Raw genomic sequence first — 26714 nt, 5'->3', positions numbered from 1 at the left:
GGCTCTGCCCCCTGTTTCCAAGTCTCGGGTTCCCTCCTCGACCAGTGGGTGGCCCTGGACCACACGGGCGCCGGGGGCAAGGGAGAGCGCCTGGGTGTGGCTGGGACGTGACGGACGCCGTGCGGGCACCCCCTGCCGCCCGCAGACGTGAACGAGTGTGCGGAGAGCCCCGGCGTCTGCACCAACGGCGTCTGCGTCAACACCGACGGCTCGTTCCGCTGCGAGTGCCCCTTTGGCTACAGCCTGGACTTCACCGGCATCCGCTGTGTGGGTGCGTGACCAGCCCGCGACCCCTGGGAGGAAGGAGTGGGGCGGGCAGGGCAGGCGCCACCGAAGGCAGGATCCTGTCCCTCGGCCCCTGTCACTCTCTCCGCCCGCTGGACCCTCCTCCCTGTGGTTCACTCATTCACTCGCGCGTTCAGGCCAGCACCCTGCGCGTGCCTGACCTGCATCCGGCCCAGAGACTGGACCTGGCCCTGTGTAGCCTGCGGCGTTCAGTTGCGGGGCGGATGGGCCCTGACCGCCCCCTTCCTCGCCCCCAGACACGGACGAGTGCTCCGTCGGGCACCCCTGCGGCGAAGGCACCTGCACTAACGTCATCGGAGGCTTCGAATGTGCCTGCGCCGAGGGCTTCGAGCCTGGCCCCATGATGACCTGCGAGGGTATGACCCTGCCGGTCCAGGAGCTGGGCGGTGTGATGGGGGGCGCCCCTGGGGGCGGGGGCGTGGACTCCACAAGCCTACCCTGCCCAGCCGGCACCTGCACTGGCCTCCACAGACGTGGACGAGTGCTCCCTGAACCCCCTGCTCTGTGCCTTCCGCTGCCGCAACACCGAGGGCTCCTACGTGTGCACCTGCCCAGCCGGCTACGCCCTGCGGGAGGACGGAGCCATGTGCCGAGGTGGGACCGGCTGGGGTGGCAGGGGGGGCTCGCTGGGTGGCGGTCCTGGAGAAGACAGGGAGTTGAGAGCCTAGGCCTCCCCAGGGTGAGATGAAGAGAGGGGAGCCCTGGGGCACGTGGGGTGCAGCGGGGGCTCTTCTGTGAGTGGCGCCTCTGTTGTGGAAATGGGGTCCTGAGTCCCACAGGTCAGTGGCTCTGGTGGTCTGTCTAGAGCTGAGTAGGACAGTGAGGACAGCAACTGTGGCCCCCAGGGAAGGTGTGGCAATGTCTGGAGACAGTTTCTTTTGTCCCAGTTGGGTGTTGGGCGACAGACATGGAGTGGCCAGGGACGCTGGTCAGTAGACCACAGAGCTGGGAATGGCTGTCCATCACAAGGGGCTCTCCTGTCCCCAGTGTCCTCAGTGTCAGAGCCAAGAAGCTCTGGGCTGGGACTTGGGGCCTCCAGGCCTCCTTCAGGGTTAGCGCTCCACGGACTGTGGTGAAGGCCGGAGAGACTCCCAGACCCAGATGTGGGCGCAGGGTGCGGGCGTGGGTCCGCTCTTGACCCCTCAACTTCTCCAGAGGCCTGGGCACAGGGCAGCGCTGCACGAACCTCACTCTTGCCCTGCCCGGGGCTCCCAGAGGGAGGTGGGATCCAGACCCCCACAGCGTGGGGCGCCAGGCCGTGGTGCGCCTGACCTTGGCCGCTCTCTGTCCCTGGTCACCGGCAGATGTGGACGAGTGTGCGGATGGCCAGCAGGCCTGCCACGAGCGGGGCATGCTGTGTAAGAACGTCATCGGCACCTTCGCTTGCGTCTGCCCCCCAGGCCTGCGGCCTCAGCCCAGCTCCGGGGAGGGCTGCACAGGTATGAGGGTGCTTTGGGGGTGCAGGGACACCCCTGGGGGGAGAGAAGTCAAAGCAAGAGAATGCGGCAGGAGGAGACTCTCCAGGGTGAGGGGAGGCTGGCCTGGGGGGCTCCGGCCTCCCCGGCGGCCTGCCTCATCCTCCCCACCGCAGATGAGGACGAATGTCGTGCTCAGCCCAGCCTGTGCGCCAACGGCCGCTGTGTCAACACCGAGGGCAGCTTCCGGTGTGACTGTGACCAGGGTTTCCGCCTCAGCCCCGCCGGCACCGCGTGTCATGGTGAGTGTGGTCTGGCACGACGGACACGGCCACCCCCACATGGCGCTGCTGCCTGGGATCTCCCCAGGCCGGTGCCCTCGACACAGATCACCCCAGAGCCAGCTCAGCCTCTTGCCTGCCAGACTCTGACTCAGAGATGCCCTGGCACCGGGCTGGGCCGCAGGCCAGCTCCCTGCAGTCGCCAGCAGCCTCCTCTTCCTCACCCACTCCAGTCCCCAGGCTGTCCCCTCCACGTCATTCACCTGCTCTGTCCCCACTATCTGTCCCGCATACTTCTGCGTGCCTCCTCCCCAGTGTACCCTGGCCTCCGTGCTGCGCTTGACCATCCATGTTCTCTGTGGCTGGGAGATGCCACCCTCTGACCTTGGGAAGCTGCGCGCTCTGCAGCCGCAGGCATCTCTCTGGCCCTTAGGGTCTGCTGCTTCTGCTGTGGTCCTGGCCCACAGAGGGCGTCTAATGGGGCTGGGAGACAGTGGTTTGAAGGGTTTCACCCCGTACCCACACACAGCATGTCAGACACATCTGGGATCCTTGCTAGACTCTCAGGGCTGCCGGAAGCCCCAGGAAAGGGGCCCCCCGGATGGCACGGTTCTCCCGCCCACCACCCCCACCCGTTTTCCGCAGATGTCCGGCAGGGGCCCTGCTTCTCCGAGGTGCTGCAGGCCGCATGCCAGGCTCCATCAAGCAGCGGTGAGGCCGTCACGAGGGCCCAGTGCTGCTGCGGGGGCGGCCGGGGCTGGGGGCCCCGCTGTGAGCTCTGCCCCCTGCCGGGCACCTCTGCCCACAGGACCCTGTGTCCCCACGGCTCAGGCTATACCGCTGAAGGCCAAGGTGGGTGGCGAGTTTGTTCATGGTCAGGTCTGTGTCCTAGAGGGAGTGGGGGTGTGCAAGCCAGTGTGAATTGGGGCCCATTCTCACTGTGTGCCTCTCTGTGCTGGCTGGTGTGTGAGCCAGTGTGCACTGGGGCCCGTTCTCACTGTGTGCATCTCTGTGCTGTCTGGCGTGCAAGCCAGTGTGCACTGGGGCTTGTTCGTTGCTGTGTGCATGTGTGAACTGAGGTGAAAGGGTGAGCAGGTATGTGAGCAGGTGTGTGTTCTTTGTTCGCTGTGGACTCGTGAATGAGCCTGCAAAAGTGTGAGCTGGTGTGCCTTCCCCGTGTGAGCAAGCTCGGTTATGAGGGTGTCTCTGTGTGTTCTTGAGTGTGTGAGTGTGTTAGTGAGCGAGTGTGTGTGCCAGTGAGGGAGGGGAGGAGCTGGTGTGTGTCTTGTGTGTGCTGGCTGCATGAGCAGAATGCACCAGAAGGTAGCCGAGTGGGACCGAGCCCATCCGTGTGGTTTGGAGTCTAGCAAGCGTCCGCAAGGGTAGGTGCGTGTGTGAGTGAGTGTGAGTGTGTTTGCACGAGTGTGTCCCTTCCAGTGTGTCAGTGAGGGTGAGACTGGTCATCCCAAGGGTGCAGCAGTGACACCAGGGGCTGAGGAGGGAGTGTCTTTGTGAGGGTGTGTCTGGGGGGACAGAGGAGCCCGAGTGTGTAGCCGTGTGATTCCACAGGAACGTCAGCATGTGGCTGGCGTGCAGTGCGTGTGCGTCTCTGTGCTTCCGTGTTCGCGTGTGGGTGCCCTGGTGAGGCGGTGGGGAGAGTGTGCCCCCACCAGGTGTTCTCAGTGTGTGGAAGGAGCTTCATGAGTGTGTCCTGCTGGCAGAGGTATGACTCACAGCCCGAGGGTGGGGTCTCCGGGGTCAGGGAGGGGACATAGAGGCTGGCATGGCCCCAGGGAGAGGGCTGGCAGACACGAGGGCGGAGCTGTGCCCCAGTGACCCCAGACGGCCAGTGCAGCGGAGCCCTGCGTGTCCCCCAGATGTGGACGAGTGCCGCATGCTTGCTCACCTGTGCCCCCACGGCGAGTGCATCAACAGCCTTGGCTCCTTCCGCTGTCGCTGCCAGGCTGGGTATACGCCGGATGCTGCCGCCACGGCCTGTCTGGGTGAGCCTCCCCACCCCCACCCCGGCCCCGCCCCTTTTGCGCAGCACGTAGCCCGGGCTTCTGGCCTGAACCAGAAGCAGCCCCCTGCCCTGATCACTTTCCTTCTGGTGGTTTGTGCATCCTGAGATTTTAGCAGATGTTCACCTAAGTCAGGGATCAGCAAACTCCAGCTCAAGGGACCAGTCTGGCCCTCCATTTGTTTTTGTTAATAAAGTTTTATTGGTACACAGCCATGCCTATTTGTTTTCCTTCGCTCTGTGGCTGCTTTCCCACCATAAGGGCCGAGTTGAGTAGTTGGAACTGAAACCATGTGGCCTGCAAAGCCAAGCATGTCTATTCTCTGGCTTTTTGTGAAGAAAGGGCCAATTCCTTATGTAAGCCCATAGAGTGTGGTTGGTTAAAGCCTGAGTAGAGACCCCGGGGCCCTGAGCCTCTGGGAACATCTGTCTGACCCCCTGCCGACCCTCTAGATATAGATGAGTGTGGCCAGGCCCCCACACCGTGTGCCTTCCTCTGCAAAAACACCGAGGGCAGCTTCCTGTGCGCCTGCCCCCGAGGCTACCAGCTGGAGGACGACGGCAGGACCTGCAAAGGTGACGTCCCCCCCCAGGCCCTGTGGAGCTCCATCCCCAGTCCCCCAGGGATGCCCCGGGGGGTGTCCCCGGCCACTCATCCCCTCCCCACTGCGTGGCATTGGACACCGACCCTGGGGTCTTTCCCCTGGGAAGCCCCCAGCCCCAGGGGGCCCTGCTCTGAGCCCGCGGGGACCGTCTGTGCCGCAGACCTGGACGAGTGCTCCTCCAGGCAACACAACTGCCAGTTCTTCTGCGCCAACACTGTCGGCTCCTTCACCTGCCGCTGTCCCCCCGGCTTCACCCGGCACCACCAGGCCTGCCTTGGTGAGTCCCCTCCCCCTCCCCCCGGCTGGTGCAAGGCACCAACTTTGCCCATTTCCCAAATACATAGCGAGCGCTGAGTGTGTGCCAGACATCGCGGACACAGGTGATCGGAACAAAGTCCGTGCTCTGTGGGTGCTCAGACCCCGGTGGCAGTCTCCTTCCTCACCCTAGGGACGTGGGAGGCCCGCTCTGAGGAATCCCTCTGACTTCGACCCAGCACACTTACCTTTGCCCCGACCAGTCCCTGCTGCGTCTCTCTCCTAGAGCTCCCCAGGGTGCTCCCAAAACCCCAGGGGCTCAAAGGGTCCAGAGGGGAAGTTGGTTCACAGCTTTGGCTGCCGGGGCATCAGCCACTCCCATCACTTTTGAGTGTCTTGTGGCCTGAAAGAATAAGATCCCCTCTGAGGGCCAAGGTCAGCCGTGGGTGGCCCCATTCAGGCTCCCACTAACACATCAGCCAGCACCTACTGAGACCTCCCGTGTACCAGGCAGTGCTCTAGGCCAGAGGGATGCCCACTCCAATCCCCTCCGTCAGGCCCAGCCCCCTACTTGCTTTTGTTAACAAAGTTTTATTGGCACACAGCCACACCCTGCCATTTACATATGGCTGCTTTGGAGGTACAACAGCGGAGCCCAAGCCAAGTGGTTGCAACCAAGTCACACAGATTTTTCCCAGCTGTCCCTTTGCAGAAGTGATTTGCCTAGCCCTGTCCTAAACCCTGAGGGCACAGCAGTGAACCCAAGAGGCCAGCCTGCTGTTGTCGCCGACTGTCCCAGTGGCAGGGAATCCAGATAGCAGCAAACAGTGAGGTAACACCGTGTGGCATGAGAGAGAGAAAACATAAAAGCAGAGGAATGAGATCGGGAAGGCTGCAGTATTTCCCACGTAGGGATCAGAAGCCCCTTCAAAAGGGACATTTGTACAGGGGGCTGAAGGAGGTACAAGAGCGAGTCGTGCACCCATCTGGGGCCGAGCCTTCTGAGCCTGGAAACAAGATGCGTTTCTCGTTCTCTGCATGGTTATTTCCCCCGTATCCGAAGAGGAGCACGTCCAACGTGGCGTTTGTACGTGGGGAGCTCTAGGCAGGTCCACACGCGGGGGCCCCTGTGCCAACACACACGCCCATACACCGGGCAAGCTCATGTGGGACTCCTCTCCCACGGATCGAGGGCTCCAGAACATTCCTCTCCCACGCCTGTGTAGCCTGCACTCCTCGTGGGAGGTCTTAGGCTAGCTAGGTCAGGGATCGCCACACTTTTTCTTTTTTCTTTTTTTTTAAATTTTATTTATTTATTTGACAGACAGAGATCACAAGTAGGCAGAGAGGCAGGCAGAGAGAGAGGGGGAAGCAGACTCCCTGCTGAGCAGAGAGCCCAATGCGGGGCTCCATCCCAGGACCCTGAGACCATGACCTGAGCCCAAGGCAGAGGCTTTAACCCACTGAGTCACCCAGGCGCCCCATGCCACACTTTTTCTATCAAAGGCTCGATAGGAGATGTTTTCAGCTCTGTGTTCTATAGGGCCTTGGTCGAAAACACTCAGCCTTGCCCTTGTAGATCAAAAGCAGCCACAGACAGTGCATCACAAATGAATGGGCGTGGCCATGTGCGGGTGAAATTCATTTATAAAAACCATGTGGGGGGCCAGCCTCTGTTTGCTGATGCCTGAACTAGAGGGTCAAACTTACATGACCACGTAGGGTCCCCGGCCCTTGGTTTGCTTTGCTGGTTGCAAGGGAGAGAAACCGCCCTAGGGCTGGATGCTTCTCTCTGGTGGGTCCTGGCAGGAATCCTGGGCAGGTCTCTGTGGCCCCTCAAGGGACAGCTCAGGTAGGGGTGTGTCCACGAGCAGATACAGGAGTCCCCCGGCTTAGAAGTGCCATGTCCCCTGTGTCCCTTGCACCCAAGAGAGATTCCACGCCCCCAGCAGGAAGTGTCTAGGGCCAAGGACCTTCATACTCTAGGAAGCCAAAACCAGGGTTCCCCGCCAGAAATGTGTTATTCCCCAAACCCCAGCGTGGGCCATTACCACCATTACCAGCCTTGTCTCGGCTGCGCAGCTGTCACAAAAACCCCCTAGACCGCAATGAGGGGTGGAGCTTTAACAGTAGACCCGCGCTGCTCACAGTTCTGGAGTCTGGAAGTCCAAGGTCAGGGTGCCGGGTTAGAAGGTTGGTTTCTGGTAAGGGCTCTCCTCTCGGCTTGCAGACAGCTGCCTTCTCTCCATGTGCTCACAAGGCAGAAGAGAGCAAGCTCTCCGGTGTCTCTTCTCACCCCATCCTCGGGGTCCTCTCCATGAGCCCACGGAGGGCAAGTCTGCCACCCCAGGTCGCATAGCTTTGGAGGCAATGCTGATGAGGGTGGAGTGAAGTCCTATATGTGCATGATCTCGAATATTCAGGGCACTTCTGGGAAGTGGGGACGGATCCAGATCTCTTCACAGAATGAGAAACGGAGGCACAGAGAGGGTCAGTGACTCACCCTGAAGCCACACCGTCGATCAGGCGGTGGGCCCGGCATGGTGGTCTCTGACCCGAATCCCCTAACCCCTAGGCCTCCCCCGCCACCCCATTCTTTGTCCCCTGCAGACAATGACGAGTGCTTGGCTCGGCCTGGCCCGTGTGGCACCCGTGGGCACTGTCACAACACGCCTGGCAGCTTTCGCTGTGAGTGCCACCAAGGCTTCGCCCTGGACAGCTCGGGCCGCGGCTGTGAAGGTAGAGCTGGGCTTTGGGTGGGGTGCGGGCCCAGGCTGCGGTCCAGGGGGCCTCCAGGCAGACCATCTGGCTCTGGCCATGTCTCGCAGATGTGAACGAGTGTGCCGGGCCCCACCGCTGCCAGCACGGCTGTCAGAACGAGCTGGGGGGCTACCGCTGCGCCTGCCCTCGGGGCTTCACCCCGCACTCCCAGTGGAGCCAGTGTGTGGGTGAGTGTCCAGGGCTGGGAGGAAGCCGGGGCCCCCCATCACGATCCGTCCAGAGCAGACAACCAGGAGCCACCCCCACCAAGGATGCTGGGACAAGCACAATAAGCCACCCGTACCCAGGACGCTGGGACAATCCTAAAGGACAGATGGGCCAGCCTGGGAGGTCGGGTACTGCCCCCACCTCCACTGCTGGGGAGGCTGGGGAGGCTGGGGAGTCAGGGGGCCGCAGAGCAAGCTTGGCAAAGCTCAAGTCCACTTCTTAGGGAGTAGTGGCCTGGGGGGGACTCAGTGGAGGAGGATTCTGAGTCAGTGCCTGTGATCCCTGGGAAAGAGTGCTGGGATTGATTAGTGATGCCTGCCATGGGTGTGGCAATAGGGAATAGGAGCGCGTGTGCTACATCTTCTCCGTAGCTGTTGCAGAGGCCCTCTGTCTGGGGGAGTAGCCTTTGGCACCCCGACCTTCTCCATCACATGCTTTTCTTTGTGCTCAAGGCCCTCCTCATGACAGCCTCGTCCTTATCACCTCTCTCCACTCCTCCCCTACAGTCTGGCTTTTACTCTCTACCCTCATTGGCCTGCTCTCTGGAGACCCCTCCAGCTCCCCTGCTCTGGGCACCGCTGTCTGCGGACACTCTTGTCCCTGCCCTCCCGCCACCTCTGTGACACTGCCTTCTCTCTGGTTCTCCTCCTGCCCCCGATGGTGGGTTCTCGGCTATGTTCTCCCTCTTTGTCCTGCCCCGTAGTGGTTGGCCCCTGGGGACTAGGCAGACCTTCCCCTCCGCTGCCAGTCCCTCCCGGTCGGCCCCCTCCCCTTCTGCACACGCATTCCCTCACTCCTCCCGCTGTGGTTTGCTGGGGACCCACCTTGCCTCAGGCCCTGGGATACAGAAGTGGGCCAAGTGGTAGACTCCATCCCTGCTCTCTGGCTGTCTCCTCTAGTGGAGGGGACCGGGAGTAATTAGGCCAGTGGTTCCCAACTGGGAATGGTTCTGTGCCCTTGGGGACATTTGGAAATGTCTTAGAGACCTTCCGCTCATCACGACTGAGAGGTGGGCCCCCCGGCATCTCGTGCGTGGAGGCCATGGATGCTGCTCACTGTCATGTGGTGCACGGGACAGCCCCCACCATAGGGAATGATCCGGTCCCCAGTGTCAGGAGTGCCACGTATGAAACCTCATTCTAAATTGTTCCACAATTTGGGATTTCTGGGAAATTTTGAGAAATGCTTTGAAGGAGGACTACAGGGCTGGGGGAGCTGAGGAGTGTAGAGGTGGGGCAGACCTAGTCCAGGGCCTACGCAGAGCCTGATGAAGGGTGATGCTGACCCAGGGCTCTGAGGGGCCAGAATTAACTGCACGGGGACCGGGAGTGCTGCGGGCAGGGGCTCTGGGGGTGCAAAGCCCCCCCCCCCGCCCCCCATGTTCTCTCTCTTGGTTTCCCCACTCACAGACGAAAATGAGTGCGTGCTGTCCCCTGCGGCCTGCGGCAGTGCCTCCTGCCACAACACACTGGGCGGCTTCCGCTGCGTCTGCCCCTCTGGCTTTGACTTTGACCAGGCCCTGGGGGGCTGCCAGGACATAGATGAGTGTGCCGCCCGGGGCGGGCCCTGTAGCTACAGCTGCACCAACACCCCTGGTGGCTTCCTGTGCGGCTGTCCCCAAGGCTACTTCCGGGCTGGGCAAGGGTGAGGGGCTGGAGGGGGGTGGGCCGAGTTTCCCCAACCCCACAAGAGCATCCGTGCGCACATGTGCATGCACACGCAAGCTCACACCCCACTCTGATGCAGTTGCCTGTGCACACGTGAGCTCATACCCCACTCTGGTGCAGTTGCCTGCGTGGTGCACCTGCACATTTGCACATATACAGCTGTAGGTGCACACTTCTCTGTAGTGCTCTTGAGCATTTGCATGACTCACGCCTATGCTAGCACCCTGATCACCCTTATGCATTTGTAGATCTTAGCGTGCACACGTGCGCACATAATACACACCAGCGCTATGGGGTGCCTGCAGGTCCACACCTCTGCCCGCGGGGAGCCAAGGGATGCATGCACTCATGCGCACATCCTCTGTGTAGGCAACACACACGAGGCACTCCTGCACATTGACACACCAGCACCCGTCCCCACAGGCAACGTGGCTCCGAATGGAGAGTGGGAGCTGGAGGGGGTGGGGGGCAGAACTCCGCAGCCTGCCCCTGAAGACCCATCACCCCCTTGTCCTGGCCCAGGCACTGTGTCTCTGGCCTGGGCTTCAGCCCCGGACCCCAGGAATCCCCAGACGAGGAGGAGCTGCTCTCATCCGAAGCCTGCTATGAGTGCAAGGTCAATGGCCTCCCTCCTCATGACCGGCCACGGCGCAGCACCTACAGGGGCCACCAGGTGGGGAGAAGGAAGACAGAAGTGAGATAGGAATGTTGGGTCTGAGGGGCTTTCAGTATTAGATTTAACCAAAATGTAGTACTTTGCCCTATTTCCCCCTCGTTTTTTTCCCTTTCCTTTTGTTACCATTGTTTTCCATAAGCTTCACAAGGGTAGGGCCCTGCGTCTGTAAGAGTGCAGGTTGTTGGGGCTTCTGGGATGGGCACCCACGGATCTGGATAGAGCGGGGCTGCCCCCCACCTCTTGCCCTGCCTGCCAGGCTCCCCTCCGTAGGCTTTGCCTGCAATACCCAAGACTGCCAGCAGGTGTCAGCAAGAGCACATGTCTGAGCAACGCTGGGGGTGGGGGCGGGTGCTGAAGTGTGCAGACCAGAAGGGCGGGGAAACAGGACTAGCATTAACACAACCACAAAGCACCCCTCAACATGTAAATGAGGCGGAACAAACACAGCAGTGCCCCGAGCCAAGAGGAAGAAAACCAAGATCACCTCCTCTAGGCCTGGCTGCGTCACCCAGCCCGGGGTTAGCCTGCCAGTGAGGCCGCTGGCTGATTCAGGGCCCTGTCTGGCTGCCAGGACCAGGAGCGCACTCAGAGCAGCTCACATAAAGAGGGGTTTGTCATCTGCACACAGGGGGCTCTCAAAGAGCCCAGATGCAGGAAGCGTACCAACCACCCCCACCCCGGGGGACCGGAAAGCTCTCAGGCAGCTCCTCTCCACGGCTCCTACCCACTGCATTCCGATTCTCCCCGCCTCTGATGGGCACCTGCCTGGTCTTTGTCCACAGGTGAGCCTGGCCAGCCTCGACTCGGAGGCCCCGCTGACCTTGGGCCTGAACCTCTCCCGCCTGGGCCCGGCTGAGCACATCCTGGAGCTGCGGCCAGCCCTGGAGAGCCTGGAGGGACGGGTCCGCTATGTCATTGCCCGTGGCAACGGGCCAGGTTTCTTCCGCATGCATCACCTCCGGGGCCTCAGCTCCCTGCAGCTGGGACGTCGGAGGCCTGGGCCTGGAACCTACCAGCTGGAGGTGGTGAGCGTGGCAGGGCCCTGGAGCCCCCAGCCGGAGGGGCTGCTGACTCCGGGGGGCGGGGCCTTGCGGCTGAAGGTGCACCTGCGGCTGCTGTAGCCCGAAGGAGCCCGCCTCGCCTGCCTGACCCCAGGCCCCTCCTGCAGCCCCCATCTCTGGGCTCCCTGCGTGGGCACTGCCCCGTCCTTGCCTCTTCCGGCAGGATTTGGGGGAAACCGATGTCACTCAGCTCACCACACACCGCAGAGAGACCCTGGTGACCCCGGTGAAGCCTTGGCCTTGGGGGTTACTGATCCCACCAGCAATGGGATCACTGACCAAGTGGAACCCCAAAACTCAGGAAGAGTAAAATGCGATTCTCTGACCTCAGGCGAACCCAGCCTCTGCCCAGGGGGACCCCAACAGTCTGTCCTCCTCGGAAGCCAGCTGGAAGCCATGGCATGCACCGTCCTCCTCCAACAACCAGGGTCAAGGAGGGGCCTGTGATTCCCTGTAGCTGGTGAATCTCAGGCTTACACTGCTGCACTGCACCGTGGCTCACCCCGGGAGGTGGTGGGACATGGGAACAGACGGTTGGTGTGGGCCTGGGGCTTGACCGTCTGAGCCAAAGAGCCTGTGGGGCCGCAGCCAGAGTTGGTGACACACAGCCATGCTCAGGCCCCTGGTGGGGTGGGCTAGGGTTCCAGGTTGCTTTTATAGCAGAAGCGGAGACGACAATAAAGTTATTTTGGGTTAAGGCTGCCTCTCTTGCGTGTTCTGGAAGTCAGGAGATGCCGCCCTCAGCAAGGCCAGATCAGGCTCACAGGTCAGGGAGCAGGAGGCCCCAGAGGGCAGGATGGACTTCAGCCCGGGGCTTGGAGGAGAAAGCGTGCAGGTGAGACACGGGTGAAAGGCACCTTCCACCCCGGGGTCGGGGGACATGGTCCCAGGGTGAACTTCAGAACCATGACTGACACAAAGCCAGGCTGCCAGTGGCCACCACTGGGAGCCCTGGTGGGGTTCACTGGTCCCGATGACACCGGCTCACGCTTCCTGACCACTCGCGACGTGCCGGGCCCCATTCCAAGTAATTTCCATCGTTGACCCATGTCGTTGTCCTTGGAAGTGCCTGGAACAGAGGCTGTTGTGCTCATCCCCGGTTCACAGATTGGAAAACAGGCTACCAGAGCAGAAGGTGACTCCCAAGTGGCAGGTAGCAGAGCCAGGGTTCAAAATGGGGTGTCTGGGCCCGCATCTCTGCCGTCACCAACCGGGCCATCCTGCTTGGTTCCCGGGTGGGCCACGTCTACACACCATGATGGTCTCCATACCAGGAGACCGTGGACGCGCGGTGAGTGTATGCCATGCCTGTCGCAGACAGTACGTTGTTTTTTTTTTAAGTTTACTTATTTATTTTTTTAGCTATTGCTATACCCAATGTGGGGCTGGAGCTCATGACCCCAAGGTCCTGACCGCCAGGCAGGCACCCCCCGAGAGTAGTGCATTTAGTCCCCGTTGACTTGTCTGAGAAAAGCAGTGATCTCACCCATTCTACGGGGCAAGGGGGGACCAAGGCTCACCGAGTTTGTAAAATCTGCCCGAGTTGCCTCCATAGCCTAGTGGGGCCTGGGTGCGACCCACTGGCCCACAAACTGCCTCTTGTTCTCTAGAGAGGGAGCATTTGGTTTTCATCTGGAATGTTCTCTGTCATGCCGGAAACAGGCTGCCCGAGGACAGGGCAGTTGGATGGCTTGAGTCTGGCCGAGTGACCGGAGTATGGCCCTGCCTCTCCCTGCAGGATGGTCACTGATGCCTGGGCTGTATTCTTGGCCCGGTTCTGGTACCCTTGGTCTACCAGGAGCTTCTCTGGACCCCTGTCAGAGCTTGCAGAGGACTCCTCCGCATTAGCTGGGGATCTGAGCCCAGGGATCTGAGCAGAACAAGCACAGCGAGCCCCGTTTTAGAGGCGAGGAAAGAGGTGCCAAGAGAACGAGTGGTTTGCTCAAGGTCACCAGCTGGACTCGCACCCGGGCCTGCAGCCAGCATGTCCCCCAGGAGCCGTCCGCTGTGAGGACTGCCAGCACAGATCTGGGGGTGGGACAGTCACGTGGGATTCAACACAGGCGGGGGCAGCGATGCACAGCCTATAATGAAACGTGACCGACAGGAACAGCATTCCATCGAAGGTTTATTTAAAAACTGTAGAAAAGCACGGCCTGGGAGAAGCATCCAGCAAGGACACGGAGGGACCCAGGCGGGCGTGGCCCGGGACGGGTGGCAAGAGGCTCAGGTAGGCGAGGTATTCCAACCCTCCTCTACAAACCCACTGCTTAGCGCTGACTCTGGCTCCTGGAGCAGGCAAGGGGGCTCGAAGTAAGGTCAGCCCTCTCCTTCCAGCTGCCTGAGGGACAGGATGGGGCAGGGGCGATAGGAGGTAGCCAGCCGCAGGCTCAGGCACAGGCACAGAGATTCGGCCCAAATGACAGGGAGGCTGGGGCACCCGGAGCCGCAGGGGGCCGTTGTGGTGAAGAAAGGTCCAGCCCATCTCGTGCTGGGCTAATCCTGGAGATGCCCGGGCTCATGGTCCTGCAGGGGGGGGGGTTGGAGAGGCCAGCAGGTGACTGGGACTGGAGTGGAGCTGGGGGCCCTGCCGCTCTTGGTCATTTCCTTGCAGTACTGGCTGAAGCCCCCTAGGCTGGGTTAGGGCAGTAAACGGCCACCTGAGTGTCAGCCTGCAGGGCTGACACAGGGCCAGCCTCCTTGGTCCCGAAGGGAGTCCCCTCACCCAGTCTGCTGCTCAGGAGCTCTCATCCCATGGCAGCGGTGATGGGTGGAGAGACAGCCACATGATCAGAATCCTTACCTGCATTAGTTTTTGTCCGGAAGGAAGTTTCCCTCTTATTGATTCTGCTGGGCCTCCTAAACTTGGGTGGTGGGAGCTTGGAGTTTCCAGGGCCTGCCTTCCTACATCTAAAGGGGGAGTCTGTACCAGAGAGAAAGGAATAGATAAGAGTTCCGCCAGTGCCCTCTGAGCACCTGGATCCAGCCATGCCTGAAGCCGTTGGCTAGTCACTTAAGCTGATGAGCTTCCCATTTGCTTGAGTTTGCCATCTCTAGTGATGGAAAAAGTCTGGGCTAAAAGAGTTGTTCATTCACTCAGTCTCCACTCACCAGCAATCTGCCCTCTTTGGGGTGGTGACGGCTGTCAGCATGCTGGACTTCAATCCCCTCCTTTGAGGGTTGAGAAGCCCAGGGGCCCACAGCAGGGAGGGGGAGGCCCCAGATGCTGGGCTTGGGTTTCACGCACCGTGAAAGTGTCTCCAGAGGTGTTTTGAGAAGGTCTTGTTCCCAGCATCCAGGAAGTCTGTCATCTTCTGCACCCAGCTGTCCCTTGGGTTCGCACACAGCACCTTGTTTTTCGGGAAGGAGAATCTGTGGGGGGTGGGGAAGCGGGTCCCCAGGTTAGGGTGGGAGCAGGGAGCAAAATTGTGTATGAGCCCCCCTCCCCGCCCCAGCCTCCCGTGAGCCCACGCACATCACGGCAGGCAGGTTGCAGCTCCCGCTCACTTCCTGGCGCCGGTAGCCCTGGACAAGCCGGAGCAGGCGGGGCGGCACGCAGCGGTGGTAGTCCAGGCAGCAGTCCTCCGAGACACCTGCAAACACGGCTAGAGGCTCAGGTCGCTGTGCGCACGCGCACTCGGCTAGCACTGCCCCAGACGCACGCACCCCGAAACAGACCGCAGCCCTCCCAGCCCCGGTGATAAGGAGGCTAGCTCGGCTCACCTTTGAGCCGGGGAGTTGGCAGGAGTTGGAGGGGGTCCACAGTCCAGGGCTGGGACAGGCCCAGGACCACACAATGGGTGAGGGATCAAAGCTGCTTCTACTCCTGCTCTGGGGTAGAGGGCAAGGGGCGCAGGTAGTATGCCCTGAGGGGGGGGCCAGGGGCCCCCATGCCCAGCCCAGTCCCTTCTAAAACGAAGGGTCTGGACAGCCTCTCCTGATGTCCCAGCTCCTGCTCCAAGCTGGCCCTTCCCCGCCTAGAGCTATCTCAAATGCCTCTGCCTCTGTCCCCATCAGTGACCACTCAGTCAGCGGGCCAGAAACCAGGAGGTCTCTGTTCGTTTACTGGTGGGTTGAAAAAAAGGCATTTCGAGTTCCTACTAGGTGCCGGATGTGTATAGAGCGGAATTGGACACGGGGATCTCCCAGCCTCGGGGGGAGGCCCAGAGGTCGGTCGTGCTGGGAGGCGGAAGAACAGGGACCTGGAGCAGGGTGGGCTTGGAAGAGGAGGTGCTGGTGCCGGCAGGGCCTGGGAGGATGAGCAGGGGAACTGATGAGATGGACAGGGAGAGGCCTTCAAGGCCCTGTGGGATCCATCCCTCTGCTGACCCCCGCCTCCAGGTGCCACACCTGGGTTCTGGCCAAGTGCGGTAGGAAGGATGGGGGAGGAGGACTTGAGTGGTCTCCCGAGTCCCCAAACCTTGGCCCCAGAGGGCAACGGGCAGGGGTGCTGGAAGGACCCTGGGTTGCAGTACCAGGCAAGCCAGGGGCCATTCTGCCCCTAGGATCAAAGGGCCCCAGGATGGGCCTCTGATAGCAGGAGAAGGGGAAGGAAGCCCAGCCCCATCCTGGGCAAAGGTAAGGTCTCCTGGAAGCAGGGCTAGGGCCTCTCAGGCCCAGTGAGGGGCAGGCGGGCAGGGAGGGCAGGGGGGGTGAGGGTGGCTCTGGGGCTTTGACCAAGCCAGGGACCCTGCTCAGCCAGTTGCTGGGACTCAGCTGCCTCCCCTGGGGCCCTGTCCTATGTCCTAGGGACGCAGGACACAGTGGCCCGGCTCTTGGTGGACACTGTATGCACCAAATCCTCAGATGCCTAACAGACGGAGAAGTGGGAAGGGACTCCCCATTAATAACAGTAATGGTTAGCTTTGTTGCCGTCGGGCACTGAAGAGTTTTGCAAATATCAACCCATTGGATTCCAGTGTCCCGTCTCTGCAGCGGGAATTCAGAGCCCCACTTTGCAGATGAGGAAACTGAGGCTCATGAAGACTGAGTAGTAACTCTCAGCCAGATTGCAAAGGTAGCCTGTGGGGGAAGGGGGACACTCAGTCCTGTTGGGTCCCATCCCTGCAGTGTGTCCCCCGCTATGCCACCCCTGCTCCCCACAGTCCCTCTGCTCCTCACAGTCCCTGGGCTAGCTAGAGTCCTGAAGGGAGGCCTTGGGTCACGAACCATGGTGGAAGCATCACAGGGGCTCTGGAAGGAGGGGCTGGGGGGCCTGCACGCCCTGGGGAGGTTCACAAATGCCAGGAGTTCCTACATTCCTGGGGGCGGGAGTTGTCCGGCAGAATTCAGGGTAGAGACGGAAGAGGGAGGCTTCTGGAGGAGGGGAGGGGCAAAGGGGGGAGGGCAGGAAGGATGGGTGGGGAGAGGAGGGCTCCCAGGAGGCAGGATGGGTATGGTCTAAGGCATTACCTTGAGCGTGGATGGTAGACCAGGCACCCACCAAACTGGCCACGACGCAGAGCAGGACCCGCAGGTTCATGGTGCAGGCTGGCCTTTCTCCTCGGCTGTCTTGAGGAGTAAGGGGACAGGTAGGGGTAATGAGGGCCCCAAATGGACAGCAGCGGGCCCTGGGAGCACCCCCATCTCAAGTCCGACCCCCAGGGCCCTCTGCACAGGGGAGGGGCCAGGGGTGCTGGTAGGGCCCGCGCTGGTTGTCAGCCAAGATCGGGGTCCCCGGGGCGCGGAGAGGGGGCGGGACTCACCAACACCTACAGGGACCCAGGAGCTGTGCCTGCAGGGGTGTCTCCACGCTCTCCTGCCCGGCAGACCAACAGGTGTCACAGCCTTTATAGACGGAGCCCCACCCTGCGGCCACGGGCCCTCCCCCCGCCCCCCTCCTTTCTCACTCGGCCTCCGCCTCCACCTTGGGTTTCTCCCAGTTTCTCTTTCTAGCTCCTCTCTCCCATGTCAAGGTGCACCTGGAGGGAGTTGGCTGTAGGCACCTGGGGACACGAGGACCTACTTCAAAGAGCGGGCAGGAAACACTGAGTTTCTCAACTAGGAGGATGGGAGACAGACAAGGGTTGGCTCCCTTGGGGGCTGGAGGCGGGACCACACAGATGGACAGACACAGACTGCCCAGGCCCCTTGAAGGCTGGCTGCCTCAGAAGCCCCCTTGACTTCCTCCCCTATCTCGGTCAGCCCCTGCTTTCTCCCCCAAGGGACCCTTTCTCCTCCCCACATTCCCTCTCCTGCTGGACCCCAGGGCGTGCCTAGGCTTCCCACAGACAGGCCTCAGGCCGCCCAGAGCCTCGGCCTTGTTGCTGCTCCCAGGTCACCTGCTCCCATGGGGCCCTGACTTCACCCCACTTCTCTCTCCTTCCCCACAGTGGGGAGCCTTACAGTTCTGCAGAAATGCCCTGGTTTTGAGAACAGGCAAATTCATAGAAGCAGAAAATAAAATCCGTCATTGCCATGTGCTGGGAGGGGAGAACAGGGGTTTGGTACTAGGAGTATAGGAAGCACGTGAACCTTCCGCTTTCTTTTTTTAAAAGATTTTATTTTATCTGTTTTAAAGTTTTATTTATCTGAGAGAGAGAGAGAGAGCAGACACACGCTCAGCAGGGACAGGGGCAGAGAGAGAGGGAGAAAGACTGCTCCAGCAGATTCCCGGCTGAACCCAGAGCCCCCAGTTGGAGCTGATTCCGAGACCCTGAGATGGTGACCTGAGCTGAAATCAAGAGTCAGACGCTTAGCTGACGGAGCCAGCCAGGCGCCCCTGCGACCTCCCCTTCCAGTGGTATGTGAATTTTCTCGAATATTATCTGGGGAAAATGTTATTAACAACCACCAGAACAAAGACATGCTCTAGTTTGGGAAGAAATGCCCGGATCTCCAGGTAACCACGGCGGCACGAAGCAAAGCAAAACCCACGTGGAAGGCATCTTTTGCCTTCCCCTGGCTCGGCGTGGCTCACCCGGTCAGAGGTGCCCCCGGTGGGAGTGGGCGGTTGCCGCGGGAAGGGGCCTCTGCAGAGACCTCGCAGCTGATCGCTTTGAACTTTTAAGTTTTTATCCCCCGCATCCTTAACTAGAGACCTCCCCAGGTATTTATCACACTCGTACCCATTTCTCCTCTCCCCGTCCCCCACCCCCGGCCCACGGGAGCCCCTTGGCAGGGACCCTTCGCGGGGGCTCCCCTGGATGGAAGCGGATTGCTTTGGGGCCGGGGCTTTGGCGCGGGGCGGGGCCTAGGCGCGGGGCGGAGCTTACGAGCCATGCCCCGCCCCGCTCTGGCGGGTGAGCCACAGTGGGCCCCCGCCCCCCCGCGCCTAGCAGTCCCACGGCAGTGGCTGTGGCCGTCCCCAGGGTCCGCGTGCGACTGCAGTTCCTCGACCTCCTGCTCTGGGTGGGGGAGGGGGGCAGGACGCGGCTCCGCGTGGCTGGGGGCGTGGGGACGCGGCGTGGCGGGCCCGGCCAGCCTCTCCGCTCCAGTCTACTGCATCTGCCCGTCCTGCCAGTGGCAGCCGCCAAGACGTGGTGTGACCCCGACTTGGCCGAGATCCCCCGCGAGCGAGCCCATCCCCCTCCCTCCCCCACACGGTTTGTCCCACCCGCAGCCTTAACAGGGAGGAGACTGTCTGAGGTACGCGGGCGCAGGCGCTCCCTTTGGAGTGAGTTCCTCTGGGGGCCCGGCTAGCTCTCATTTCTCTGCTGGAGAACCCTCCCAGGTGATCAGTGTTGGACAACTTTGCAGAGGAAGAGACAGAGGGTCAGGAAGGCTCTGGGAGTCATCAGAAAGGCACAGGGGCCCTGGGGAAGTACCACCAGCTGAAATGGGGGTCCTTCTGAAGTTGCTGCTGCATATTAGATCCCCCCCCAGTGCTGTAGATGCTCCCCTGAACCCCTGGTGTCCCCAGGTCCCTGCTCAGGTGGGCTGGGAAAGCAGCAGCTAGGGGCCCTCCCCCCACGCCTCGTTGTTGCGCATGTCAGGAGGAGCACACCAACCCATCTGCGGGGCCTGGACTCCTGTTGTGCCTAGCTGCCTCCTGCTCTGGCCCAGATGCACAGTGGTTACCAGGCAACTGGAGGAAGGGAGAAAAAAAGGTTTTTCTAGGATGCCTTGCAAGCCTCTGGCCTGACTTTCAGGGACTTAATTTATAGACTGTCCCTGTGTGACCCCTTTCACTGTGCTCCTGATGTGGTTGTCCTTGTTGCCTCCTGGAAAGCCAGCTTTGGGGGCTTCCCTCCCCAGGCTGACCAGTGGTCTCTGTGTTCCATGGGGTAGCTGCGGTGACTGTCTGGGTTGGGGGCCAGGCCGTCCAGAGGGACTTGGGCCACCGGCCCTGGTTGTATGCAGCCTTGGCCTCAGTCCTGGTGCTTCCCCTGCTCTCACAGGACGTGTGGGGGACAGGCCAGCTGTACTGCCCCAGCTAGGAAGGGGGCCTACTGCCAGGCCTGCCAGGCTGGGGCAGAGGCAGGGCTGTTGTGGGGAGGAAGGGCAGTGGGCTCTGAGGTGACGGGCCCATGGGGCCCTCTAGGAGACCCTGTGTGAAGTTGCTGAGCTCCAGTCACCCCTTCTACACAGGTTCCCTGGGCGCCTCTCCCATACCAGCCATTTGCTAGGCCCCGGGATGATGGCAGTGAGTAAGCAGATGTGTCCCAGCCACGGAAGATGACAGTGATGTCACCGATCCTTACCGAACATCTGTTGGGGGCGATTTGTTACCTTGTTCATTCAGCAAACACTTAGCCAGTGCCTACTGTATGCCAGGCACTGGGCTGGGTGCCAGGGGAAAGCAGTGAAGGAGACAGATGGTCCCAGGGTAGAGCACACAAGACACGCGGCAAATGTGAAGCAAGATGCTTCGAGATTAGGATCACGGCTACAATCCTGGTGTGACAGGAAGACACTGGGGATGGCCTGGGCTCCTCCAAAGAGACTGGCCTGAGAGGATCACAACTCTGTAGGATTAATAGTCATCCCCATTTCACCGGGAAAAACGCAGTCAACTAAAGCACAAGAGGTTACATTGTCTGCCCAAGTAAGCGGCGGCGGGTTCGAAGCTCAGCTCTGAGCCGGTCAGTTAAGCGGCTGCCTTCAGCTGGGGTCACGATCCCAGAGCCCTGGGATCGAGTCCCACATTGGGCTCCCTGCTCACCTGGGAGCCCTCTTCTCCCTCTCCCTCTGCCACTCCCCGCCTTGCTCGTGCTCTCTAAAAATAAATAAATAAAATCTTTTTTTTTTTTTTAAAGAAAAGCATGTCTTCAAAAAAATTTTAATACTGTATTTTCTTTAATCCTATCTATAAAAATATTATCATTTCCACATGTAATCAAATAAGAACGACTCATGAGATATGCGCCCCTTTTTTTGGCATAATAGAACTTGGCTATAGGTTCGCAGCACGTTTCAAGAGCCGAACAGCCCCGTGGGGTGGCTAGCGGCTACCTCAGTAGGCAGGGCGGCTCTAGCCACAGATAATTGTCATTCATAATTTCATACTGATTCTTTTTTCATTTCTGTTCTTTATTAAGACTTTTTTTAAAAGAGCAGCTGAATTTTCACTGTGATACCGAGGGGAAGGTGCAGAGATTTCCCACATACCCTTTGCCCCACGCATGGATAGTCTTCGTTATCAACATCCCGCCCTGGAGCCCCGGACAGCACGTCGCTATCATCCAAAGTCCATAGTTTATATCAGGGTCCACTCCTGGGGCCCTATGTTCCATGCATTTGTACAAACGTAAAATGATACGCATCCATCTTTATGGCATCAGGGTACTTCACTGCCCTAAAAATCCTCCGTGTTCCAAGCATGTCTTTTTTATGATGTTTTGAAAGCCGGGACCTCCCTGATCATGGAAGGACTGCCCGTCCCAAGGTGAGCAGATACCTAGAGATCATAAATGCCTCCCAAGCGAACCTCCCATCTGCAAACGAGCCGATCCAGAGCCCACACCAGAGCCCCCTCCTTTCTGGCTCTCACACTCAGGGACACTGTCCCCTGCCCTGATCACCCCAGAGCCAGGTGCCAGGCAACTAAGACACAGCCCCTATGCCCCAGAGCCCGCTGGAATCATGCAAACCAGCCAGTCCCGAGCCTGCAGGGGCTGCCTCGCCCATTGCCTCCCACGGAAACCAGAGCACAGGCTCTTCCCCACGTTCTCCCTCACTCCCTCTGCCTCCTGACCAACGCTCATGCTTCCCCCTGAGGCCCCGTGTGGCAGGGTATGCCCCCTCCTCTTAAGATCTGTGAGTAGCAACTTTTTCCTTTTTAATGATTTTATTTATTTTGAGAGAGAGGGAGAGAGAGAGAGAGCGTGTGTGCGTGAGCAGGGAGAGGGGCAAAGGGAGAGAGAGAGAATCTCAAGCAGATTCTACATTGAGCAGGGAGCCCGATGCGGGACTTGATCCCTCGACCCTGAGATCATGACCTGAGCCAAAATCAAAAGTCGGACACCTAACCCACTGAGCCGCCCAGATGTCCCAGCAATCTGTCTTTTTAATGGCCATCGCCTCCTGATATGTTGGCCTCACCACATCTGAAAAAGAACAAAACCTATCTTTGAAAGCGGGTGCCAAGTAATGTGCAGAAAGCTGGAGACAGAGGGCAGATAACAACATACCACTCCCCGCGTAAGGCCCCCAGCCAGTGCGGGACCGTAGTCCACATTCTGGAGGACCGTCCGCACGCAGGCTGTGGGGATGCAGAGGGCAGCCCACCAGGTCCCCAGAGAGAACAGCTACTGAATGGAGACCTGCAGGGGAAGCAGGTGTCAGAGGTCAGAGCAGAGCAGGACACCTGAGGGACCTGCCAAGTGCAGGACAGCTGGGGCAGGAGATGGGGTGGGTAGTGGAAGATGAGGTGGGAGGGCACAGTCTACTCAGGGCCTCCCATACTGAGCCAAGAAGGGTAACCTTCATCGAAAGGGCACTGGGGAGCTGCTGAGGGATTTAACCGGGGGAGGGTTGTGGTCAGCCCCGTGTCTGAGCTCTGCCAAGGTCACGGAGAAGATACAGTGTGGGGACATCAGCCCAGGCAAGAGGAGACTCAAGAGTAGCAGCCTGTCTTTTGTTAGGGCTTGAGCAAGGCCCTTTCTAGTCCCTTCCGTGCTCTACACCAACAAGAAATAATTCAGGAAATATTTACCGAGAATATTTACATGCTGAGTTTGGTAGTTACAACATGGTGACAAGACAGGTTTAGTCCCTACTGTCGCAAAGATTTTTTAGTTTTACTTTTATAACAATGGATTTACAATAGCATCTGAGGAATGCTGACATGACATAAAACAGGGAACCAGAAAAGAGAAAAACAAACAAACAAACAAATAACTAAAATCACAAATGAAAATGGGGCAGGGGCACCCGGCTGGCTCAGTCGGTAGAGTATGCAACTCTTGACCTCAGCATCATGAGTTCAAGTCCCACATGGGGCTAGAGAGCACTAATAAATAAACAAATAAATAACTTTTTAATGGGGGGCATGAACTACTGCCCTTACAAAAATTTTTTAAAAGGATTAGAAGAGAATATTATGAACAGTTGTACACCAACTAATTAGGTAATCTAAATGAAACTCGCAAATTGCTGGAAACAAGGTACCCAAACTGACTCAGGAAGAAACAGAAAACCCGGAAAGGGTTACTACAGGTGAGGTGACTGTATGTGCAATCGAAACCCCCCAACAAAGAAAATGCAGGCCCAGATGGCTTCCTTGGTGAATCCTACCAAACATCAAAAGAAGAATTAACACCAATCCTACTCAAACTCTTCCCCAAAAACAGAAGAGGAGGGAACACCTCCTACCTTATTTTATTTTATGAGGTCAGCATTACCCTGATACCACAGCCTGGAAAAGCCATTGCAAGAGAACTACAGACCCATGTCCCTGATGAAGACAGATGCAAATTCCTCCGCACGTATCCCCGAAACTAATAATACAGTATATGTTAATTGAGTTTAAATAAAAAAATTTTTCAAAATCCTCAACACCAGGGGCTCTTGGGTGTTCAGTCGGTTAAGTGTCAGCCTTTGGCTCATGTCATGATCCCAGGGTCCCGGGATTGAGCCCTGTGTTGGGCTCCCTGCTCAGCGGGGAGCCTGCTTCTCCCTCTTCCTCTGCAACTCTCCCTGCTCATGCTGACGTTCTCTCTCTCAAATAAAAAAAAAAAAGTACTCAACACCAGAGTAGCAAACTAAATCCAGGAGCATATTAAAAGGATCATGAACCATGAGCAAGTAGATTTAGCTTGGGAATGCAAGGATAGTTCAACACTTGAAAATCAACTTAATATAGCACATTAATAGAATGAAGGAAAAACTACACAATCATCTCAACAGATGCAGGGAAAAGCATTTGATAAAATCCAACACTTTTTCACAATAAAAGCACTCACCAAACTAGGAATGGAAAGAAACTTCCTCAACATCAAATGATAAAGGGCATTTACAAAAGACCAGCCGTGAACATTATACTCAGCGGTTGAGAGATTGAAAGCTGTCCCCCTTAGATCAGAAACAAGAAAATGATGCCCACTTTCATCACTTCCAATCAACAGTGTGCTCAGTGCTGGAGTTGGAGCAGTTAGGCAAGAAAAGGAAATTAAAAAGGCAATCAAACTGGGAAGAAATAGACTATCTTCACCAACGACATGATCACATAGAGAGAAAAATCCTAAAGAACACACACACACACACACACACACACACACACACACACAATTAGAGCTAATAAAGCCAGCAGAGTTGCAGAACACAAGCTCAACACATAAAAAAGTCAGTTACATTTCTATACAATAGCAATGAGCAATTGACTAGGAAATTTAAAAAACAATTACATTTACAATAGCATCAACAAAGAATAAAATATGTAAGAATAAATTTAACTAAGGAAGCACAAGACTTATGACTGAAAACTGCCTTAACCATGCTTAAAGAAATTAAAGAAAACCTAAGTACATGGAAAGACATCTCCATGTTTGTGGAAGGCTTGACATGGTTATGACGACAGTACTCCCCAATGTAGCCTATACATTCAGTGCAATCCCTATCAGAATACCAATGACCATTTTTGCAGAAATGGAAAAAGGGAGTCTAAAATTCATAAGGAATTGCAGGGGACACTGAACAGCCAATCAAACAGGAGACAAGGGCTACCATGATGGGAGCAGGACCAGCCAGGCAGGACTCGTCAGAACGTGCAATTCCCTTGGGCTGCTATAGCTGTACACGTCCTCCCTCTGAGCAGCCCCAGCCCGGCACTGCCCCTTGCTTGGCTACTGAGCCCTGACACGTCCACCTGGCCAGATTTTCTTCTTCACAGGGTTCGCTAGGTCAAATCCACAGGGCCTGACTCTTTAAGAAATGCTCTGCAGAGCCCTTCACCCAGCAAGAACAGAACAGATGAAAATAGAGCTGTGTGGTTCAACCAGGGGTTGCGGTGCCTAAGAGCACTCCCATTCCCATTCACCCTAGGTATGTGGGAACCCTTAGGCCTCTGAAAAGAGTTTGAAAAACCACTGACTTAGCGGGGTTGGGAGGAGTCAAATCCTTTGGGTAGCACATTGAACTGGTCAAATTTTCTATTTCTTCTTGTGTCAGTTTTAGTAGTGTGTTTCTGTGAATTTGTTCATTGCTCTCAGGCTATCTAATTTGTTGGCATTTAATTGTTCATAGCATTGTCTTACAAACTTTTACTTCTCTGAGGTCCAGAGTTTTGTCCCCACTTTCATTTCTGATTTTAGTTATTTCCTCTTTTTTCTTTAGTCTAGGTAGTTTGTCAGTTTATCATAAAACCAACTGTTGGTTTTGTTGACGTTCTCTGTTGGTTTTGTATTCTCTATTCCACTTATCTCCCCTATAATCTTTATTATTTTCTTCTTTCTGCTAGCTTTGGGGGCAAGTTTACTCTACTTTGTCTAATTCCTTAAGGTATAAAGTGAAGTTGTTGGTTTGAGATCTTTTCTCTCTCTCTCTCTCTCTCTCTCTCTCTCTCTAAGATTTTATTAATCTGACAGAGATGGAGAGAGCACAAGCAGGGGGAACAGTAAGCAGAGGGAGAAGCAGGCTCCCTGCTGAGCAGGAAACCCGAAGCAGGACTCAATCCCAGATTCCTAGGATCATGACCTGAGCCAAAAGCAGACATTTAACTGACTGAGCCACCCAGGTGCCCCCACTATCTTTCTTCTTTTTTAACGCAGGCACTTATAGCTATACACTTCTCTGAGCAGTTTTTGCTGCATTTTGTAAGTTTTGGCATGTTGTGTTTTTGTTTTCATTCATCTCAAAATAGGTTTTAATTTCCCTTGTGATTTCTTTTTTGGCTCATTGGTATTTAAGAGTGTGTTGTTTAAGAAATCCAGATGGCCAACAGACACATGAAAAGATGCTCAACATCACTCATCATCAGGGAAATACAATCAAAACCACAATGAGATATCACCTCACACCTGTCAGAATGACTAGAACCAAAAACACAAGAAACAACAGGTGTTGGTGAGGATGTAGAGAAAAAGGAACCCTCGTGATCTGTTGGTGGGAACGCAAACTGATGCAGCCACTAAAGAAAACAGCATGGGGGATCCTCAAAAAATTAAAAATAGAGCTACCATGTGATGCAGTAATTCTACTACTGGGTATTTACCCAAAGAATACAAAAACACTAATTTGAAAAGATATATGCACCCCTATGTTTACTGCAGCATTACTTACAATGGCCAAATTATGGAAAGAATCCAAGTGTCCATCGACAGATGAATGGATAAAGACAACATAGCACGTATGCAACGGAATATTGCTCAGCCATAAAAGAAAATGAAATCTTGCCATTTGCGACAACATGGATAGAGCTGGAGAGTATAACGCTAAGTGAAATGAGTCAGAGAAAGACAAATACCATATGATTTCACTTGTATGTAGCACTTAAGCACCAAGATAAATGAACAGAGGAAAAAAGAGATAAGCCAAGAAACAGAGCGCTAGCCATGGATAACGACAAGATAGTTACCAGAGGGGACGGGGTAGGGGATGGGTGCAATACACGAAGGGGATTAAGGTTACGGTTACACAATGAGCACTGAGTAGCATATAGAAGTGTTTAATGACTGGATTGCACACCTGAAGCTAATAGAACACCGTATTTTAACTGGAGGTTTTTTTTTTCTTAAGTGGTGTTTAAATTCCAAATACTGGAGAATTTTCCAGTTTTCCTTCCATCATTCATTTCTAGCTTCATTCTGTTGTGGTCAGAGAGGATAGTTTGTATGATTTCAACTTTTCAAAATTCACTGGACTTGTTGTGTGGCCTGATCTATGGTCCATATGGGAGGATGTATGACGCACATTTGAGAAGAATGTGTGTTCTGCTGTTGTTTGCTGGAGTATTCCCAGCATGTTGAGTAGGTCTGGTTGTAACTATTGTTGAAAATGGGGATTTTCTTTATCAGTTAGGAAGGACGTTAGGTTTGAGGTTGGTGTTGAGGAGAATAACTACC

General features: G+C 57.0%; 2 protein-coding genes across 2 annotated transcripts in view; one reads left to right on the top strand and one right to left on the bottom strand.

Moving 5' to 3' along the window:
• Positions 1-11970, top strand: part of FBN3 (fibrillin 3) — a 52602-nt gene extending 40632 nt beyond the window's left edge. The window contains exons 51-64 of the mRNA XM_080803117.1: positions 146-271; positions 543-662; positions 778-900; positions 1611-1745; positions 1898-2023; positions 2648-2854; positions 3880-4005; positions 4476-4598; positions 4788-4904; positions 7493-7621; positions 7711-7830; positions 9280-9514; positions 10060-10210; positions 10996-11970. Coding sequence (XP_080659243.1) covers positions 146-271; positions 543-662; positions 778-900; positions 1611-1745; positions 1898-2023; positions 2648-2854; positions 3880-4005; positions 4476-4598; positions 4788-4904; positions 7493-7621; positions 7711-7830; positions 9280-9514; positions 10060-10210; positions 10996-11334 — 2177 coding nt within the window. The 3' untranslated portion in view covers positions 11335-11970. The remainder of the gene's footprint in view (positions 1-145; positions 272-542; positions 663-777; positions 901-1610; positions 1746-1897; positions 2024-2647; positions 2855-3879; positions 4006-4475; positions 4599-4787; positions 4905-7492; positions 7622-7710; positions 7831-9279; positions 9515-10059; positions 10211-10995) is intronic.
• A 1413-nt stretch (positions 11971-13383) lies between these two features.
• On the bottom strand, positions 13384-17033 carry CCL25 (C-C motif chemokine ligand 25). The gene is made up of 6 exons (XM_080810961.1): positions 16980-17033; positions 16687-16785; positions 14750-14867; positions 14522-14646; positions 14078-14197; positions 13384-13800 (listed from the first exon to the last, which is right to left on the bottom strand). Exons 2-6 carry the CDS (start codon positions 16754-16756, stop codon positions 13793-13795), a joined length of 441 nt encoding a protein of 146 aa, XP_080667087.1. The 5' UTR covers positions 16757-16785; positions 16980-17033; the 3' UTR covers positions 13384-13792.
• Positions 17034-26714: the final 9681 nt, after the last annotated feature.

Source organism: Martes martes (genome assembly GCF_963455335.1).
Source record: "Martes martes genome assembly, chromosome: 1".
Taxonomy (NCBI): domain Eukaryota; kingdom Metazoa; phylum Chordata; class Mammalia; order Carnivora; family Mustelidae; genus Martes; species Martes martes.
Note: the sequence above shows the minus strand (reverse complement) of the source record. Positions and strands in the feature narration are given on the sequence as shown.